We start from the raw sequence: 20851 nt of genomic DNA, 5'->3' as shown, positions 1-20851 counted from the left end.
TTTAGTAAAGACTTATTTTTTAACTTTTGAAAATTATAAAAATAAATGTATATAGTGGAAGAAAGGAAGGGAGTTACTGATTATAAAAATAGTGCTTATTCATTATAAGTTGAAAATACAGAACAATGAAGAGTAATAATAAAAAACTAAAAACATCTCTCAAAAGACAACTTCCCAGAAATAACGGCTATTTTTTTTTTTTTGAGAGAGAGAGAGAGCACACAAACTGGAGGAGAGGCTGCGGGACAGGGAGAAGTAGGTTTCACTCTGAGCAGAGAGACCCATGCAGGGCTCGATCCCAGGGTCCTGGGATCATGACCTGAGCTGAAGGCAGATGCTTAACCAACTGAGCCACCCAGGCGCCCAATAACTACAATTTTGATATATATCTTTCCATCTTTTTTTCTGATAACATTGAAATAATACTGTACCCACTGTTTTGTAACCCTGCTTTCACTTACCAATCAGTATTTTCCTTATAGTAAATCTTATTTTATAGCATATATTTTAATGGCCATATAATGTTCCGTTCTTTTGGAGACAGTTGCTAGTTTTGTTTTGTAAGTAAAATTCATTCCCTCTATTTTAATATATGAATTAGCTGCAAAAATAGAGGATACATTTATTTTTTTAAAAATGGCAATTGGGGTGCCTGACTGGCTCTTGATCTCAGCGTTGTGAGTTTGAGCCCCACGTTGGGTATAGAGCATACTTTAAAAAAAAATAAATTAAGGGGCACCTGGGTGGCTCAGCCCATTAAGTGTCTGCCTTCGGCTCAGGTCATGATCTCAGGGTCCAGGGATTGAGCCCCGCATTGGGCTTCCTGCTCAGTGGGGAGTCTGCTTCTCCCTCTCCCTCTACCTCTCCCCTGCTCGTTCTCTCTCTCTCTCTCTCTCTCTCTCCAATAAGTAAATAAAATCTTTAAAAGAAAATAAAACAGAAAAAATAAATTAAAATTTAAAAATGTCAAAAGTATCTCTTGTAAACCATTATGTTCAGATTTTGAAATAGCAATTTTACTTTACTATTTTTCCACTATTATTATAAATGAAAAATTGACAAGATTAAGAATTATGAATATTCAGAATTCACCCTTCTGTACTTTTTGAATTTCGAACCTTATGATTGTATTACATTTTCAAAAAATTAATAATTAGCAAAAACATTTTTAAAAGAAACTTATTTGGGGCACCTGGGTGGTTCAGTCAGTTAAGCGTACAACTCTTGATTTCAGCTCAGGTGCTGATCTCAGGGTTGTAAGGTCGAGCCCCTGTCAGGCTCCACACTGCACATGAAACTTGCTTAAGAAGATTCTCTCTTTCTCCCTCTGCCCCTCCCCCCCTAAAAAAAAGAGACTTATTTGGTTAAGAATATTGTACTATTTATACAACAGAAAATATCAGTTAATGTCTTTTTTTGTGTGTGTTAGGGTGGACTGCGTAGGGATATTGAAATTGAGGAATGCTGATGTTGAAGCCAGAATAGGAATTGCTGGTTCCAAGAAAAAAAGTACTCGTGCCAGATTGGTTTTTAGAGTTAATATCACAAGGAAAGATGGCTCCACTTTGACACTGCAAACACCCTCTTCTCCGATTTTATGTAGTAAGTAAGAAAATATATATTGGATTTTTTTCATCTTCTGTTAATTTGCAGACATCTCTAAATTTCAGATGTATCATATGCTCTAGTTTGTGATCTTGCAAAACTTGAAACATTTTAAAAAGCTGTAGTCAAATTTTCTAGACTAAAAGGTGGATAATATCAAATAATTTTCTAAAGATGTATAGCATTTTGTAGTTCCCTATTATCATCACATACTAATTTTAAAAGTAATTTGAGGGGGCGCCTGGCTGGCTCAGTTGCTCGAGAATGCTACCCTTGATCTCAGGGTCGTGAATTCAAGCCCCCCACATTGGGTGTGGAGCCTACTTAAAAATTTTTTTTTAATTTTGGAAAAAGTACTTTAGGGGCACCTGGGTGTCACAGTTGCTTAAGCTTTCAACTCTTGATAATTACCTCAGGTCTTGATCCTCAGGGTCATGAGTTCAAGCCCCGCTCTCGGGCTCCATGCTTAAAAAAAAAAAAAGAAAATGTACTCTGAATGGTTTACCTGAAGTAAATTGAAAAGCCAAAGGATTTTTTTTGCTGCATTTTTATTGTGTGATAAATTGCTGTGATCCTAAGTCTATTTTCTATTAGAACAGAAGAAACACTAAGGTAAGCAGAACTTTGTAAATATACAGCTGTTGGAGTTCTGATTACAAATTATGGCATTAAATTATAGTGTTGGGAAGTGGGAAATGAAATTCTTATTTTGCTAATCTTGGCATAGAGAGTAAATGTGTGTGTGTGTGTGTGTGTGTGTGTGTGTGTGTGTGTGTGTTTAGATTCAATCATGTTGTTGTATGTGTCTCACCATATATTCTGGTTTCCCTGTAAGAAGTATTATTACAAGTAATAAATAGGAAAAATTTTTCCTTTATATGTCACTTAAGATTTTCATTGAGTGTAATTTTCTTTGGCATTGTGTTTTTGTAATTTGTACCTGAAATCAGAAGAGCAGAAGAGACGCAGTTCCATTCAGTTGAATTTCCTTTGGGTTGTTTTCTGTATTCTGACCTTGCTACCCCTACAGAACCTTTGTTACTGTATTTTAGTTTTGTCAAATTGTTCATCCTTTGTAAATCTTATTTTTCCCTTTCTTTTGATTCATCTTTGAAATGATTATATAGCCATACTCTAGCTTAGTGAACACCCTAATTTTTTTTTTTAAGTACTAAAATATCTTTCTGATGTCAAGCGAGCTCAGTTGGATTTCTCTGTTTTTCATTATTATGACAAATTTGTGTTGATACTAGTATTTCCTTGGGCTATTTCTGGGTGATGTGCAATTATAAATAGACTGCTTTTACAAATCATAGATTCCATGTCCATTCTATTGCATTTAGATAGGGACAAAATAAACAATCTGTAGATGGTTTATTGAGTTTTAAAGCTTTTCTAATTGGGGTGCTCCAATTCTGGATTTACTAATTCACGGTATGTTCCAACTTGACTCTTAAAGGATGAATTTCCAATTTTAATGGTGTATTTGCAGTTCTTTTTTTAAGTGATCTAATACTTTGAGCATGACCATAGCCACTCTCTGAAGGCCAGAGCCAGGAGATGCTAGATAATTGAGATCATACTGCTTCAGCAGAGACTGTGAATTGGTTGCCAACTTTAATTATTTGTTCTTTCTTTCATTAGTGTGTTCAATCATTTCTTCATTTTCTTTTTCATTAAACTATTGTTAAAGTATAAATATAACTGGCTAAAGATGGTAGAAAATACGAAAGAACTGGAAAACATAATTTTCTGAAATTTTTCATTTGTAATTATTATCATTTGTTAATTATCACTGTTAATGATAATATTGTCCACATTGCAAAAAAGTGTATCTCTCTGGGAGGTGATGTGTGGGGTAGATTTGATGGCCCTAAGAAGGAATGGAAAGGATATATGGCCAGTGATAAGAGTTAACATGCTTTGAACTCTGACTATGTGCCAGGGATTTTGTTAAACACTATAAGCATTGTATCATTTAGTCCTCTCTGTTACCTTATATGGATTCCATTCTACAGTTGATGAAACTGAGACTTAGAGTTATTTACTCCCTCAAGGTCACATTGCTGGCAAATAGTAAGACCAGGATTCAGAGCCTCTGCTTTTAGCCACTATGCTATATTGTCATCATAATCACTTAAAATTGCAGTGCTAAAACCAAGTTTAAACAATTCATTTCATCCTAGCCAAAGCCTCTGGATGGTTAGGACTATGGTTACAGCAAGAGATTGTTAGTGAACTGTTTCCTCTACCTAGGAGATTTATTTGTGTCATTTAGACTTTTTATGAATTGAGAAAATAGATCTCTGTTCATATTGGGGGATTTTACTTGAATACCTGTATTGTCCCTTCCATTTCCTTTTGTAGAAGTCATTTATTATGGAGGTGTAGGTTATTTATTTTTATTTTTATTTTTATTTTTTTTTAAAGATTTTATTTATGTATTTATTTGAGAGAGCGAAAATGAGAGAGAGAGAGAGCACATGAGAGGGGGGAGGGTCAGAGGGAGAAGCAGACTCCCCGCTGAGCAGGGAGCCCGATGCGGGACTTGATCCCGGGACTCCAGGATCATGACCTGAGCCGAAGGCAGTCGCTTAACCAACTGAGCCACCCAGGCGCCCTGGTTATTTATTTTTATTCCTTTAGTTGACTATTTGTCACTTTTCATCTGCTTAGAGAAACTGGATTAGATAAACATGATCAGTACTTTCTTTGAAAGAAAGGGGTACCAAAAATGATGTGGTTTTGCCATTTGTGACAACATAGGTAAATCTACAGGGTTTTATACTAAGTGAAACAAGTCAGAGAAAGACAAATACTGTATGATTTCACTTATATGTAGCATCTAAAAAAGACAAATGTGAATAAACAAAAAGTAGAATAAGACCTATAAATACAGAGAACAAACTAATGGTAGCCAGGTTGCTGGGGGATGAGCAAAATGGGTGAAGGGGAGTGGAAGATACAGGCTTCCAGTTATGGAATGAAAGAGAATAAAAGGTGCAACACAGGGAATATAGTCAGTGGTATTGTAGTAGCATGGTGACAGATGGTAGCTCTACTCCTGGTGAGCATAGCATAAGGTATAGAGTTGTTGAATCACTATATTGTACACCTGTAACTAATGTAACATTGTATGTATGTCAGTTATACTCAAAAAAAGTATTTTTGAAAGAAGAAAAAATAATAAAAAAATAAAGGGGTACCTTGACAGTAATAGTTCCCATACTTTTTTAAAAATTTTTATTGTTATGTTAATCACCATACATTACATCATTAGTTTTTGATGTAGTGTTCCATGATTCATTGTTTGTGCTCCATGCAGAACGTGCCCTCATCAGGCTAACCCGTCCTCCCACCTCCCTCCCCTCTAGAACCCTCAGTTTGCCTTTCAGAGTCCATCGTCTCTCATGGTTCGTCTTCCCATACTTCTTTTAATTTGCAAATTATGCAAACTATGATAGTTTTCATAGTTATTTCTTTTTTTAAGATTTTTTATTTATTTATTTGACAGAGCACAAGCAGTTGGAGTAGCAAGGAGAGGGAGAAACAGGCTCCCTGCTGAGCAGGGAGCCCAATGCGGGGCTCCATCCCAGGACCCTGGGATCATGACCTGAGCCGAAGGCAGTTGCTTAACCAACTGAGCCACCTAGGTGTCCCTTTATTTCTTATTAATGTTATTTTTATGGACTTTCATACAAACAGGTTTTTTTCCTTAAAAAAAACTAACTTAAAATATTTCTAATAGTAATTTCTATGAATATCAATTACATCTAATCATTTAGGCAAGAATCTAAGCTTCCGTTTTTAAAAATATTTACTTATTTAAGTAATTTCTACCCCCCAACTTGGGGCTTAAAGTTATGACCCTTGAGATCAAGAGTCGCATGCTCTTCTCCCTGAGTCAGCCAACCACCCCTAAGCCTCCTGATCTGTACATTGCTAGTGGATCAGTGATTTGATTTTTTGAAAACCCTATCATTCATTGTATGTAATGAATGTCATCATTCTTTGTTCAGAATATAATTTTAATTTGATCTTCATGGGTTTTCATTAAATATACTACCTAGCAGTCTGTAGATTGATCAATCTTCTGACAACAAGATGAAATCTTTTTAAATTTTTATTACTTTTTAGGGGCATCTGGGTGGCTCAGTTGTTAAGCATCTGCATTTGGCTCAGGTCATGATCCCAGCGTCCTGGGATCGAGCCCCACATCAGGCTCACTGCTCCGCGGGAAGCCTGCTTCTCCGTCTCCCACTCCCCCTGCTTGTGTTCCCTCTCTCGCTGGTCTCTCTCTGTCAGATAAATAAATAAAATCTTTTTTTAAAAATGTTACTACTTTTTAATTACTTTTGTTTAAATATTAAACTAGATGTACAGGAAAAGACATTAACTTCAATATTACTTTTCATAGTATTATTTTATCTCTGTCTTATACTCTGTGGTTTATAAAGCACTTTCATGTATGCTGAGGTCTTAGGAAGTTAATAAATGTTTCCCTTGTAATTGGAGTTAGACACATAGGAGTTAGAGAAATTGAGATGATACTGCCAACTTGACTACTGATAAAACTGTTAGAAGGAGGACTTTTTCATCCTAGAGTAGGATACATCCATCCACCCAGTCAGAGCAGCCTTCTACAATTGCAGGCCTCTTATCAACAGGCACAAACCATCTAAAACGTATGCTTTGTGCATGTAGGCAGTTGCAGAAGAGGGAGGAAGGAAGACTGGGCTAATCATGCCCAAGCCCTGGTTCCAAATCCTCTGTAGTTAAGTCATTCCTCCTCTCTAGTATTAATCGAAAGGAGTTTCCTATTAATAGTAGTACTACATTATCCCATTTGATCTTGACAACAAGTCTGTTATTAATAAAGTAGAAATGATTAGTTTCACTTTAATAAAATAGGGACAAACTGTTGAGAGTAGGAAATGATAGATAAGAGATAATCTGATTTTTTTGTTCATTGTTTTGAGCTGATATCTACTATAAAATATAGGAAAGAATTAATTTTTATCAACTTTAATAGTGTTTATACTTTTTAAGTTGTATAGCTTATAATTAGGGTTTGGCATATAGGCATTTAATTATCTTAAATTCACATAAAATTATGTTCATGCTTTCTGTCCCATAATAGACAGCTGCTTTTTTTCTTTTGTAATAGTTTACTGAGCTATAATTTGCAAACCATGCAAATGAGCCTTTTAACGTGCACAGTTTTATCATATTCACAAAGTTGTATGACCATCACCATTACCTAATTTTAGAACATTTTTATTGCCACCAAAAAAAGAAACCCTGTACTTCTTAACAGTCACTCTCCATTCCCCTGTTATCCGCGACCCTGGAAACCACTATTCTATTTTCTGTCTCTATGCATTTGCCTATTCTGGACATTTCATATAAATGAGATCATACAATAGGGGCACCTGGGTGGCTCAGTTGGTTGAGCAGCTGCCTTCAGCTCAGGTCATGATCTCAGGGTCCTGGTCTCCTTGCTCAGCGGGAAATCTTCTTCTCCCGCTCCCTCTTCCCCTCCCTCCCTCTCTAAATGTGTGTGTGTGTGTGTGTGTGTATAGAAGAAGTGGTAAGATTTGAAGTTAGTAGAGCTAGGCAAGATCTGTTTTATAGGAACTTGTGTGTTGAGCTAAAGAATTTGAATTTTAACCTGACCGCTTCAGGAAGCGTGAGGCTTGCACTTAGGCTTTAGAGTGTGGGGTATGAGGGAAGAGGAAAAGTAAACATATAAATAATACACAGTGAAACAAAGGGCCCAAAAAATCTTTTTATTTAAAAAATTTAAAATAAGAATGTTTGTTCCATTATGGGTTCCTGGTTTATGTTTATTTCCATGAATATAACCTTTATGAGAGGTTTGAGTAATTGGAATAGAAAGAGAAGTAAAAAGGAAATAGGTTAGTAAGAAGGGTTAGAATTGGAATGGGAGGTAGAAGGAAACAGGAAGATGAGAGGGAGGTAGAAGAGGAAGAGGGGCCAAAAGGTGATAGAGGTGGAAGGGAGGAGAGGAAACAGACACTTGATCTTCCAACTAGAGACACTCAGTGGAAAGAAGGCCTATTGCCAGAATTCATGTTGTGCTTTATGACATTGAAAAAGAAGGTCTGCTTTTACTTGCTGGTTTAACAATGACCATTGGATCCATTATCTGTTTTTGTTTGTTTGTTTTTGAGGGGATGGAAGAATTTTCCCCTTTTATATTCTTGACCTATTTCTATTTCTCCAGACAATACAGGTATACATGTTTTGTTTTGGTATATTGTATATATTATTTGGTGATACTATATCAAATTAAGAATATCAATTTTCATACTTTTTTAGTATCTACCCTCCTATGCTAATTTTTAAAATATAACAAAATTAATTACAGCTTTCTTCACAATAATGTATATTGGATTAAATCTGACTGAATTTAACAAGTGTCTACTTCCCTTATTTCTCTGTATCCCACAACTTCAGGAAAAGGATAATATCATTGAACAAACTTCCCTTCTCTTCACAGACATTATTAAAAAGCTTTACTAATTCTTTTGACATGCTGTTATTTTTCAGTATTCAGATATTCATTAATTTTTTTCAAGTTTATTTTTGAGCTGCTATTTGAAAAGCATCTAGAAGCACATTGTTTTTATAATACCAGAAAAGTGGCTGCTTTTTTTGTGTTAAAATTTTTAAAACAGTGTGATCACTTTCAAGAGCTGGCTTACTAATTACTTAAGATAAAAATAAAATAGTTAATGCTTAAATAATACTGACTTTAGTTCTGTTTAGTATGGTATCTGGGCTGTTAGGTAACCATTAAACTTTTTAATAGAAAAGACCTTTTAAGGTCAAAAGTTAAAAGTTCAATTATCTTGAACAGTAACAGACTAGTTCTTTGTGTAATGTAAGTACAGATATATAGAAGATATATACACGTACCTTCAGAGGATCCTCATTTGGCCATCATATGCCCTTAATACATAAAGGGAAAAAATGAGATAGAGAAAAAAAAAAGTTTTGATAAGCATCAGTGGAATGGAATTTCCACACAGTATTTGGAAATGGGGGGAAAGTTTTTATACTTTCCATTCATTTCATTAATATAATATATCCATATAATTTTCACCTCTTATTGTTTTCTAATCAAAATAATATTTACTGGGGCTCCTGGCTGGCTCAGTTAATGGAGCATACAACTCTTGATCTTGGGGTTTTGAGTTCAAGCCCCATGTTGAGTGTAGAGATTACTTAAAAAATCTTTTAAAAAAATTTACTGTGTTTTTCTTGAATATCCTTTAAAAACAGCTATCTAGTTCCAGTGTTACTCTAAAAAGCTATAAATAAGTTCAGTTAATTCTTCATTTAAAAAGGGCATATAGGGGGCACTTGGGTAGCTCAGTCATTAAGCATCTGCCTTCGGCTCAGGTCATGATCCCAGGGTCCTGGGATCGAGCCCCACATCGGGCTCCCTGCTCCGTGGGAGCCTGCTTCTGCCTCTCCCACTCCCCCTGCTTGTGTTCCTTCTCTTGCTGTGTCTCTCTCTGTCAAATAAATAAATAAAATCTTAAAAAAAAGAAAGACCAATTATCTATGAAGTATATGTTAAAAAAAAAAAAAGGGCATATAGGGCACCCAGGTGGCTCAGTTGGTTAAGCGACTGCCTTCAGCTCAGGTCATGATCCTGGAGTCCTGGGATCGAGCCCCGCATCGGGCTCCCTGCTCAGCAGGGAGTCTGCTTCTCCCTCTGACCCTCCCCCTTCTCATGCTCTCTCTCTGTCTCTCATTCTCTCTCTCAAATAAATAAAATCTTTTAAAAAAAAAAGGACATATAATTGCCAGTATTTGACGACTAACAGTTTCCATTCTCTTCATACTTTAACCCTGTTAATGGGTTCTAACCAGTGTATATGGGTATACATTCACAATTTCTTTTAAACTCTTAGACATTGCTAAAAGTGTCATTTGCCATTTAAATATTTAATAAGGACAGGATACTTGTTTATATCAGTAAGTGAGGCTAAATGCTGCAGTAACAAAAAAACTCAGTGGCACTCAACAACAGTTCTATTTGTCCCTCACTTTATGATAATATTGGCTGTGGTTTGGAAGCAGGTCCATTCTCTTTACTCTAGGATCCAGGCTGAAGAAGCTGCCCTTACCTAGGACATTGCCATTTTTGTAGTAGAGGGGAAAAAAGGAAATAGTGGAACCATGTGAGGTTATAAAAGCTTTTCCTTGGAACTGGCATATTATTTCAGTTGACATTTCATTATACAAACAAGTCACATGGCCAGTCCTGATGTGAGTGGAGCAATAATTATAGCCTTTCCACAAGGAAGGACCTAGGAAAAGAGAGGCAGTGAATATTTTGACAATAAAAATTTCCTATATGGTATTACTATAAAGATAAAATTAACTATTTAAATATATAAGTGTCTACGGAGAAAAAAGTTAAACTTTTCCTAAAGTTTAGTGGACTCTTTTATTAATTTAGAAGTTGGTGAGTTATACAGCCAAATTTAAGTTTACCTTTGCAGTGCTTATGTTGTGAGGGTTTACTAAAACAACGGATAGTGTAATCTATGTCAAAGTGCTTAACCTCTTGGGGAGCAGTTTTTTGAGTACTTAAAAGGTATTTATTTGCACCAGCATCTCAGAGAGTATTTTGGTGGAAAACTAGTCCTTAAGTGTCAATAAGGAAGAATGTTTTTGGAGTCAAATATATTGGGGAACCTATATACTGTATTCACTTCTTGGATATTTATAGTGTTTATCAGAATATTAAATACTTGGTGAAATCCTTTTGTTCATTTAGCTTTGCTTTAATCCATTATTTCCCAGATTTACTTGACTTAGGAATCTGTTTTGCTAAGCAATACCTATTAAATTTTCTTAAGGAAATCCTGGCATGAGAAAGTTGGTAGGCTAATTATAATTTATTCATTAGATGTGTGCCCTTGGTATTTACAACTTCTTTGTTTATTTTAGTAGTGGTCACTTAGTCTTTATGCACTAGTTTTTCAATTATTTTATTTTTTAACCTCATGTTATCCTAGTTCAGGGAGATCCTCTGATAGAAAAAACTATTCTGAATTGGATTCAGTCTGTTTTTAGGTGTTCTTTTGGTAAGGGGCCTCTGAGTCCTGGGTATAGATCCTTAAAGAAGCCCTCAGTACCACCCAGAGGAGATAGTGCCTCAGAAGTCTAGTAATTGCAAAAGCATAGCTGACATTTTTGAGGTTAGGATTGTGGGACAAGCTTGTTTTTAAACAGAATTTTTTTTAAATATGATTAAGACAGAATTTTTAAAAAAATTATTAAAACTAAATGCACATTTTAAAACTCGTCTATTATTCACATAACGATAAAACAAAGATGGCATATAATAAATTAAAACCCCATCTTAGACATTAATCCATCCCTACAAAATCTTATCAGAGTTATTAAAAATTAATAGGATTTTCCTGGATTTTTCTCTGTTAGGGTGAAAGTTAAGTTGCAGAGTAAAGGAAGTCAAATTCAGGGGTCAAAAAAGACAACTTCTAGAACTGATTTTAGAAAAGAAATAAGTGTTGGTGGTTCTTTTTATGGAATGCTTATGTGTACCCACAGCTCAGCCAGCAGGAGTGCCAGAAATCTTAAAGAAAAGCTTGCATAGCTGTTCGGTGAAAGGAGAGGAAGAAGTATTTTTAATCGGCAAGAACTTTCTGAAAGGAACTAAAGTTATTTTCCAAGAAAATGTTTCTGGTAAGTAGGCATAATATTGGTATGGAGATTGTCACATGTTCTACTTTGTTATAAAGATATAATAGCTACAGAGTAAAAAAAAAAAGTTTCAAAATTTTAGTAAATTATTGTTTTTATTTCAATCAGATGAAAACTCTTGGAAGTCAGAAGCTGAAATTGACATGGAATTATTTCATCAGGTATAATTTAAGCCTTTTTGTAGTTTAATTATTTACTCTCTGAGAAATTCAGTTTTGTTCTGAAATTTTCCTGAATCAACAGATTAAATTTCTTCTTTATGTGGGATTCATATAAATCATTTAAGTTTCTTTCTTGAATTTCTGTAACTGAAAATTCCACTGATACTAGAAATGACAGTTTTCTATTTTTAAAAGTTAGAAGCATTAGTAAATTATCATTGTTAATAATTGAGACATTTATTTCCTAATATTTGTTTTTTCTGAGGATTTGGATTATCCTAGCCTACTATTTAGTTAAATCAAAGGGAAACTTATTTATTGAGTACCTGCTGTGTCAGGTGTTTTATGTTTGTTACCTTTTCACAGAGGCACTGTTTGTTAAACTTATATTAAAGAGTCTGTATTTGTAGGACCTCACCATAAATTGTTTTCAAAATGACAAGGAAAAAGAGGTTGAAAACAAGTATAAAAAACTGGCTTAAGAATTAGAATGTAGAAAAAAAAAAGAATTAGAATATAGAACAAATAGTACCAAATTTACAGAAGTTGAGACTAGCAGGAAAGCAGGACAAATTTATGAACAAATCAGATAGAAGGCATATGCAGAAGAATAGCATATATAGGTATAGATCGTGGAGAAAGAACAGCTTGCAGCAAAGCAGGGACAAACTAATGTGTAAAATACCCAAAGCCTAAAATTTACCATTAAATGCTGATGGGAGTAGAAAAGAGCACATGAAAACAAGCAGAGAGATGGAAGAGGCAAAAATTAGAGACTCGCCAATTTATCAAAAAAGTTTATAATTTTTAGTTTTTAAATTTTTTTATTCCTTTTTATTTTTTAAAAAATAAAATTTAAAATATGTATCCAATAAAATACATTGCCAAACTCAAAGCTGAGGGCACAGTGTTGGCTCATTTCAGATAGAAGCCACAAGTTCAGGTATCTCCTGACCACTCTCAGTTTTGAACAGTTGGCTTCAAATTTGGGGTTTCCCACTCCCCACTTAGATCTGCTAGAATAACTCACAGGACTGAGGAAACACTATATTTAATTTCAGTTTTAGTATAGCAAAATGCGACAAATCAGAACCAGCCAAAAGGAAAGACAGACACATAGAGCAAGGTCTGGGAGGTCCCAAAGGTGAAGCTTCTGTTGTCCTCAGGATGCCTTACATCTCAGCACATCTGTGTGTGACAATATGCAAAGTATTATCAATCAGGAAACTCACCCAAGCCATTGGTGTCCAGAGTTTTTGTTGGGGCTTAGTCACATACTGCTCATGCAGCTCACCTGTAGTCTCCAATTCCATCAGAGGTTGAAACTGATGGGACATTTGAAAGTCCCCTTCATAAATCACATGTTAGACTGTCCAGTGGCCAAAGCCCCCAGTCAGAGATATTCCTATCAGGCAGGAATTTCTAGGGTCTTAAGAGATTACCTTTCAGGAGCCAAGGACAAAACTAGACCTTAGGGTAAAGTTAATTCTTCACAAAATAGTATCCTATGAAGTGGAGCTTCTTACATACCTAGACAAATGCTATATAGAAAGTTTTCCTCTGGCTTTATGCTACTACATGCTGTGAAAAAGAGATACTAGGACATAACAGTCATTCCTTTGTCACATATACTGTTGGACAATCTCTGTCTTAACTGAAGTTATAGCACTTAATTTGTTACTAACAGTCTTTGTTACCTAAATAAGACAAGTCACTTTTGTGCCCCAGTTTTCTAATCTATAAATTTTTACTAAATTATTTGAGAGGTTCCTTCCAACTCTGACATTTTATGATTTCTTGTATAACTTAATTGATCAGACCATTCCCACTCCCCATGAATCAACAGTGGCTTCCTCCCAAGGACTCCCAGAGGTTAGGGGCAATGTATTATGACTCTTCTGTGTTCCTCATAATATTAAGCACTTAACAGATACTCATGAAAAACTTGTTAGTTCATTTTATTCACTTGGAAGAAAATGAGGACTCTCGGGTCTGAGGTTCCTTATTCTTTTTGAAGGCACTTCAAACCCTGATTTCAACCAGGCTCTCACATGCCTATAGTTTTGGTCCTGACTGAAGCTTAATTTATCCGTGTAATACTTCTATGTGTGCCACAAACATGTTTTGTTTTCTGATGAGTTGGTTACATTAATGTAAACTCCTTTGCTAGTAATATTCTGTTACAATTTCTCTTCCTTACCTTATCCTATGACTAGTTCTGGAGACTGAGAACTTGCCCTGTACATTATATAAAATATTAATTAAGATAGCCCCAACAAATCATAGTCTTAACTTGCTGTTTCATGTAGAACTTAATGTTAAGAAGTCTTTGTTTCTTCTCCTCCTCTTCCTCTTCATCATCTGCCTCCTTCTTCCTCCTCCTCTTCTTCCTCTAACTTTTCCTCTCCTTCTTCCTCTCTCGTTCTTTCCTTCCTTTTTTCCTTCCTTCTTTACCTTTGAGGCATGGGGTAGTTAATATTCTTAAAACACTTTTTTTCAGGGTAGTTATGCCAGCTACAATAGATTAAAGAAGATTAATCATAAAAATAAGACATGGTGGAATGGAAAGGAATTAATGTCCTTATTTGGTGGCTATATCTAGAGGTCCTGGGGTTTTTGCAAGCAAGTATGTATAACAAACTAAAACATAATATGATCTTTCATTAAGTCTGTGGTTCTGCTGTTCATTTTTAAATTTTAATCTTTTTCAGAGAGCTTTCTGTCTTTTTTTTCCTAAGGGACTTTCTGGGAAGTGTTTTAAAATGGGATCACAGTGGAGATATAAAGAATCGATCCAACAGATTATATTAAAGGAAAAAAACCAAAAATTAAACACTTAGCGGTGCCTGGCTGGCTCAGTTGGTGGAGCATGTGACTCTTGATCTAAGGATTGTGGGTTTAGCCTCTGTGTGGAGATTACTTAAAAAAATAAAATCTATTTAAAAAAAAATTTAGAGGGAAGGGTACTCAGAAAACAAAAGAAAAGAAATTGTAGTCCATAAAGAAAGATCAGGACTATACAGAAAAGCTGAAAGGACCTCTACAATATTAAAAAATGACCAAAAGATGGTGTCGTAGAAAACACCATTTAAAGATAACTTTGCAAATTGCCATTTTCTTACTGTGATAACTATTCATTTCCAACCCCAAAATCAACTCCTCAGGTATTAAACTTTTTTATTATTTAAAAATTTAAAAGTTGAGGGGTGCCTGGCTGGCTCAGTCAGAGGGGCATGTGAATCTTGATCTCGGGTTTGTGAGTTCAAGCCCCATGTTGTGTGTAAAGATTAAGAATGAATAAAACTTTAAAAACAGACTTAAAAATTGAGATTAATGAAGTCTGAGAAAACAGTTCTTTGTTTAATATCTGTCTCTTCTATTCAAAGCCATAATATGTCTCAGGCACATGTATACCAAATGTGGTAAGCACAGGGTCATTATATCTATTACCATTTTAACAATTTCAGATAAATTCTGTAGGAATTACCTATTAAATATATACAAAAGATATAGATCTTAAAGATCAATCTCTAAGATCTCTTTTACATATATATAGATAATATATAGTCTCTTTCTCTCTATGAATATGTGTATATATACATATAGTCTTAAAGATAAGTTGGTTTTGAAAGCAAGAGTTTCACAACTTGAAATATGGAGGTGATTTAAAAGGAACTAAGAGCTAAAAATGGGTATATTAGATACTAAGAAGCATACAATTTGATTTGAGAATAACTTGTTTTATAAAACATAAAATAGGTATTAGGTATCAAAAATACAGTTGTGTAGATTGTTATTTCTCAGTCTTTAGTCTTCTGGGTTCTTTCTATTACATTCTTTAGAGGGAAAGAATAAAAAAATAAGGAGAAGCTTTGGAGTTTTGGAGAAGATGGAATTTTTAGTATAAATATGGAAAGAAAGTTCTTGAAAGAAATGCCAAAAGAGATCCTCAGAATTTTTGGGAACATCTAGACTAAACAAAGGCTTGAGAGTTTAGAGGTTATATATTTTCAAATGATTTTATTAGGAATTTTGTTTTGTTATGTGTCTCTGATTATTTATATGTATATATATCCCCAACTGAAAAATGAATGTGGCAGTGATAAATTATCATTTAGGAGAATGAAAAATATCTAGCACCATTCCTTATAAGTTCTAAAAAAGATTATCTGCTGAGAAGAAGAAAATTGTTATTTTGATTCCAAGCAGATTTTTCTAAGAAATTAAAATTAAGATTGCTTCTATTTTTACCCTAGAGAACATTGAACCTGCTCCAAGGACCTCCCAGCCCTTTGTATATTTTACCTGTATTGTGCTCCTAGCTTAATGGTAGTTAATTTCTCTTAATTTATTAAAATAGTATATAAAAACAACTTTGTATCACTATTCATAATTTACTTAGTTTTTAATTCAAATCACTTATAGAATTTCTAGATTCAGATTGAGGGAGTACAAACGAGTAGTATCAAAATAGGTTCATTTGGTTTTTTAAAGGTTTCATATTAGGTTTATTTAACTATGCTCTCCAATGCAAGTGGAATAAAAGCTTTTAAATAAAATATGCATCAGACTTTTAGATACTAAATCTGTTGCTGATTACCAAGAAACAAGATTTTATTCAGAAGAATAATTTCAATTACAGAATTTGCCAAATAATTTTAAGACTGGGAGGATACTTCACAAGTCTATCCATTCAGCTGTCTCTTTAACTGTAGGTAGGACTGCTTTGTGACATGGTTACAGTGCTTAAACAAAAGAGTAATGTTAAGAGTAGACAGGATTTTAAAACTTTATTAGAAGTTGGATCAGTGCAAATACATTTTTTGATGACTTCATGTGCATTTGAATATGTGCTTTCAGATTTTTGTTCCCCAATATCTGTGAATACACATATGTATACATGTTTTTTCATCTGCCTTAAAAAGTGATTTTTTTTTTTTGAGATTGCTAACTTGCCTTAGGAGGCATAATGCCATAAATCAGAAGCTGTTTCTTTATTTATAATGTGACTATTTCAGAGACTGTTTTAAACCGGCTTAGAAACAAATTTAAGTTCACAAAAATTGAAACCTTGACCTTGGTCCCACTTGTCACTTGTTCTGTCAGCTGAGTCCACCAACTGTAGTCTAGCTAAATAAAAAATGTCATCAAACTCATGCCATCCTCGTTTGTCAACATTGGCCTCCTGCTTGTCGCATCCTCAGTAGAAAAACATAATCACTGCCCCTTAATATTCCTTCCCATTACTGTAATATACTAGGGAAGAAGAGCAAAACTCATATGTGGTTCATGGTATCCTCCAAGAAGATGGAGGCCCCTTGAGTGAGTGCTGATGAAGCATTTATGAACTTTTTGCTTATGAGGATGATTCTGCCACTATCCCAACAAAAAAATAACTTTGCTAGAGTTCGGGTATACTGAACTCTATTTGACTTTAAATGAGAAAGTGGTTAGGAAGCAGTTGTGAACTGCATTGCGAAGTACATCTCACAATTAATGTTTTACAAAACATATAACTGACATTGTGCTTGGTGGACATATTTTTTTTTCTCAAAATTTATTCATTCTTTTATTCAACTAGTACATTTGAGTGTATTTGGTGTAAGGTGCTTAAGAGTGGATATAGAACAAAGAACAAAACATCCTAGGTTCTTATGGAGCTTAAATTCTTGTGATTGGAGAGAGACAAAAAACAAATACAATAATTTCAAGTGGTGATAAATGCTATTTTAAAAATAAACAAGATTATGTGACCAGGTTGGGAAGGGGTGCTACTTTAAATAGGATGGTCATAGAAGGCCTCTCTGTGGAGGTTAACATTTTGAATAAGACCTGAAAATGGGTTAGAAACTAGCCATTTGAAGAGATGAAAGAAGAATATTCCAGGGGGAGAAACCAGCAAGTAATAATAACTGTGAGATAAAAAATGAATTTAGTGTGTTCAAAGAATGGAGTGAGAAGGTCATTGTGGCCAGAGTATAACAAGCCTGGGGGGAATGGAAAAGAGATACAGTTGATAGGAGAAGCACCTTGTAAGCCACTGTAAAACATTAAAAGCAATTTTAAGATTAATGTCCTGATGCCTATGAAACCTGATCTTTAAACTGCATTTTTTTTTCTAGTCAGACTTTTTACGCTTTACAGCTAACAGAAAATGTACTTAATTATAATTATTTCAAATTTTTAATTTAAATATTGCTCCTTTTTTAACTCTTGTTATTGCCTTTAAATTTAGAATCATCTTATTGTGAAGGTTCCCCCATATCACGACCAACATATAACTTTGCCAGTATCAGTGGGAATATATGTAGTGACCAATGCTGGAAGATCTCATGATGTTCAGCCATTCACTTACACTCCAGACCCAGGTATGTCAAAATAAAAAATTCTGAACTAAAATCAATAATCAATTTCTAGTTCTTTGGAAGCATATTGAAGACCAGCCAACCAAGAAGAAAAAGTTGTGTGCTAAGATGAATTGATACTAAGGACATTATTTCCTAAGAAGATGGCCACCTGTTTTTACTCTTGCGTTAAGGGTATTATTTCTGCCTATGCTCTAATAGTAAAAAGAAAAACTAGGAATGCTCTGAAGTCCTACTCTTCAGAATTATATCATGCAGATTACTTCTTAGTAAGAATTACCATTCATTAAGTACCTCTTATGTGTGGAAAGGTCAAAGCGACAACCTTGGGAAACTTAATAGTTTAGTCTGTGTCTGGCTTATAGGATGCATTTTGGGAGAGGTGAGAGATAAGCTTGGATTGATAAATGATAAAATCACAAATAGAGTTACATGCATGTAACAGATCCTAATTCATGTAGTAGTCAAAAATATCAAAAGACTACTGGATTTTAATAAATATTTTAAATATAATTTCAAGCATCTAGGTAAAGTAGTTACTTCAGAAACCAAAGCAATAAGAACACTTGAAATGTTTATAAGTTTAAAACATCTCTGGGTAAGAAGTATCTTAAGAATTTTTTGCCTAGGGCGCCTGGGTGGCTCAGTTGGTTAAGCAACTGCCTTTGGCTCAGGTCATGATCCTGGAGTCCTAGGATTAAGTCCCACATCAGGCTTCTGGCTCAGCAGGGAGCCTGCTTCTCCCTCTGACCCTCTCCCCTCTCATGCTGCTTCTCTCTCTCTCTCTGTCTCTCTTTCAAATAAATAAAGTCTTTAAATAAAAAAAAAAAATCTGTTAAAAAAAAAAAAGAGGGGCGCCTGGGTGGCTCAGTCGTTAAGCGTCTGCCTTCGGTTCAGGTCATGATCCCAGAGTCCTGGGATCGAGCCCCGCAGGAAGCCTGCTTCTCCCTCTCCCACTCCCCCTGCTTGTGTTCCCTCTCTCGCTGTGTCTCTCTCTGTCAAATAAATAAATAAATTCTTTTTTTTTTTTAAAGATTTTATTTATTTACTTGAGACAGAATGAGAGAGAGAGCACATGAGAGGGGGTAGGGTCAGAGGGAGAAGCAGACTCTCTGCCGAGCAGGGAGCCCGATGTGGGACTCGATCCAGGGACTCCAGGATCATGACCTGAGCCGAAGGCAGTCGCTTAACCAACTGAGCCACCCAGGCGCCCAATAAATAAATTCTTAAAAAAAAAAAAAAGATTCTCTCTTTCCCTCTCCATCTGCCCTTCCCCACATCCCCGCTCACACACTCTTTCTCTCTCTCTCTCTCTGAAAAAAAAAAAAGGAAAAAAAAGAATTTTTTGCCTACATTCATTTAGTTGTCTGGAGAAGAAAAGCCTTTTCCTAGCAAAAGTAGGGAGAACATTTTGGAAAATGAAATTCTTCACCTATTCCATTGACCTAGGCTTAGTTTCTGCCATGTTTACCATTGGTTCAGTTCATTCCAGTCTCAGGCACACTTCAGAACTAGCAGTACTTCCATGTTTTTAAGCTCATCATTTATGTTATTCCCAAATAGTTCAGGATTCAGTGAGGTACAAAGTGAATAATGGTGGCCAGGAAAAAAAAGCCCTGGCAAGAAAAAGCGATGGAAACAGTAGCTAAGACAGAGTTATATCTAGTCCTGATAATTACTTTCTATCACTTAATGTATCTCTCCCCTTTTTAATTTTTTTCTTTTTTTTGTTTTTTAAAGATTTTATTTATTTATTTGACAGAGAGAGAGACAGCGAGAGAGGGAACACAAGCAGGGGGAGTGGGAGAGGGAGAAGCAGGCTTCCCGCCAAGCAGGGAGCCTGATGCGGGGCTGGATCCCAGGACCCTGGGATCATGACCCGAGCCGAAGGCAGACGCTTAACGACTGAGCCACCCAGGTGCCCCTCTCCCCTTTTTAAAAAAATTATGTCTGAATTTCACAGCATTTGTTCATTATCCGCCAGTTTGCTACAAAAGTATGCCATAGTATATAGCATTAATGAAATTAATATTTGTTTCAGAATAAAAGATCAGCAGTAAAATTTTCAGGCAGGAAAAGGCAAAGTTTAGAAATGATATACTGGTTTCAACAAAAATAGGAAAGAGAAGATACTCAAAGACCAAATATTTGATTGTTTTCTTTCTAGAAAGGTCTCAAAAATCCAAGAAAGTTTGACTTAAAACTAATGATAGTTAAAGCATTTTAGTAACTGCTAATTACTTAAATAGTGGCATTTAATATTTTTTGTGAAGAGGAGCTTACTCATGTGGGGAGAAAGCTGGCATAATTGATACAGAAGAACATTTTTCCTAATGAGCTTCTCTATCATCTGTGTGGGAAGGGACGAGGGAAGTGTATGTGTGTGGTCAGGGAATAGCCTTAAAGATTTTGCAGTCCTGAAAATACTGACATTTTGTGGTTGTTTGTTTTTATTGATTAATTACGAAGAGCATCAGGACTTTGAAGTACTTAGCATTAGCACTAAGAATCCTCATTTCTTAGTGATACATGCTGATGATTAGAAATCTCCCTTTGAAAAATTGCCGGATAAAACAGCTTTTAAGTCTTCTGCATATACTAATTGGCTATCTTTGGCCACATTTAGGCAATCATTAACATATGTTTATTCTTTTAAGTTTTTCCTTTCATGTTTTGTATTCAGTAGATAGCAATCACTCTCAGAAACTCTTAAAATAAATACATAGTGTGCAAGTTGTAATAGGACCTCATGCTTCAGTTTCTGCCTTTATGTTATAGCTAATTAAAGAATCTTCTTATAATTTCACTTTTTTGTGTTTTACAAAATATAATATTTTCAGGTGTACATGAGAGAGAATATGATTTTAGGAGAACTTGGTTATAGAAAATTTGCACTATCTCATTATGATAAACCAGTTGCTGTTGTGATTCATCTGGGGACTGTGGTTAAAC

At 35.0% G+C, this 20851-nt stretch overlaps 1 protein-coding gene across 6 annotated transcripts in view; it reads left to right on the top strand.

Moving 5' to 3' along the window:
- The window catches only part of NFAT5 (nuclear factor of activated T cells 5), a 120523-nt gene that overhangs the window by 76741 nt on the left and 22931 nt on the right, over positions 1–20851 (top strand). For all 6 annotated transcript variants that reach the window (XM_073880067.1, XM_025889084.2, XM_025889085.2 and 3 more), the window contains 4 exons: positions 1430–1602; positions 11221–11355; positions 11482–11534; positions 17770–17902. In XM_073880067.1, the coding sequence (XP_073736168.1) occupies positions 1430–1602; positions 11221–11355; positions 11482–11534; positions 17770–17902 (494 nt within the window). The remainder of the gene's footprint in view (positions 1–1429; positions 1603–11220; positions 11356–11481; positions 11535–17769; positions 17903–20851) is intronic.

Source organism: Callorhinus ursinus, unplaced genomic scaffold (assembly GCF_003265705.2).
Source record: "Callorhinus ursinus isolate GAN/ISIS: 27379988/994484 unplaced genomic scaffold, GSC_fseal_2.0 scaffold37, whole genome shotgun sequence".
NCBI classification, from domain to species: domain Eukaryota; kingdom Metazoa; phylum Chordata; class Mammalia; order Carnivora; family Otariidae; genus Callorhinus; species Callorhinus ursinus.
This window is presented reverse-complemented; position numbering and strand designations above follow the sequence as displayed.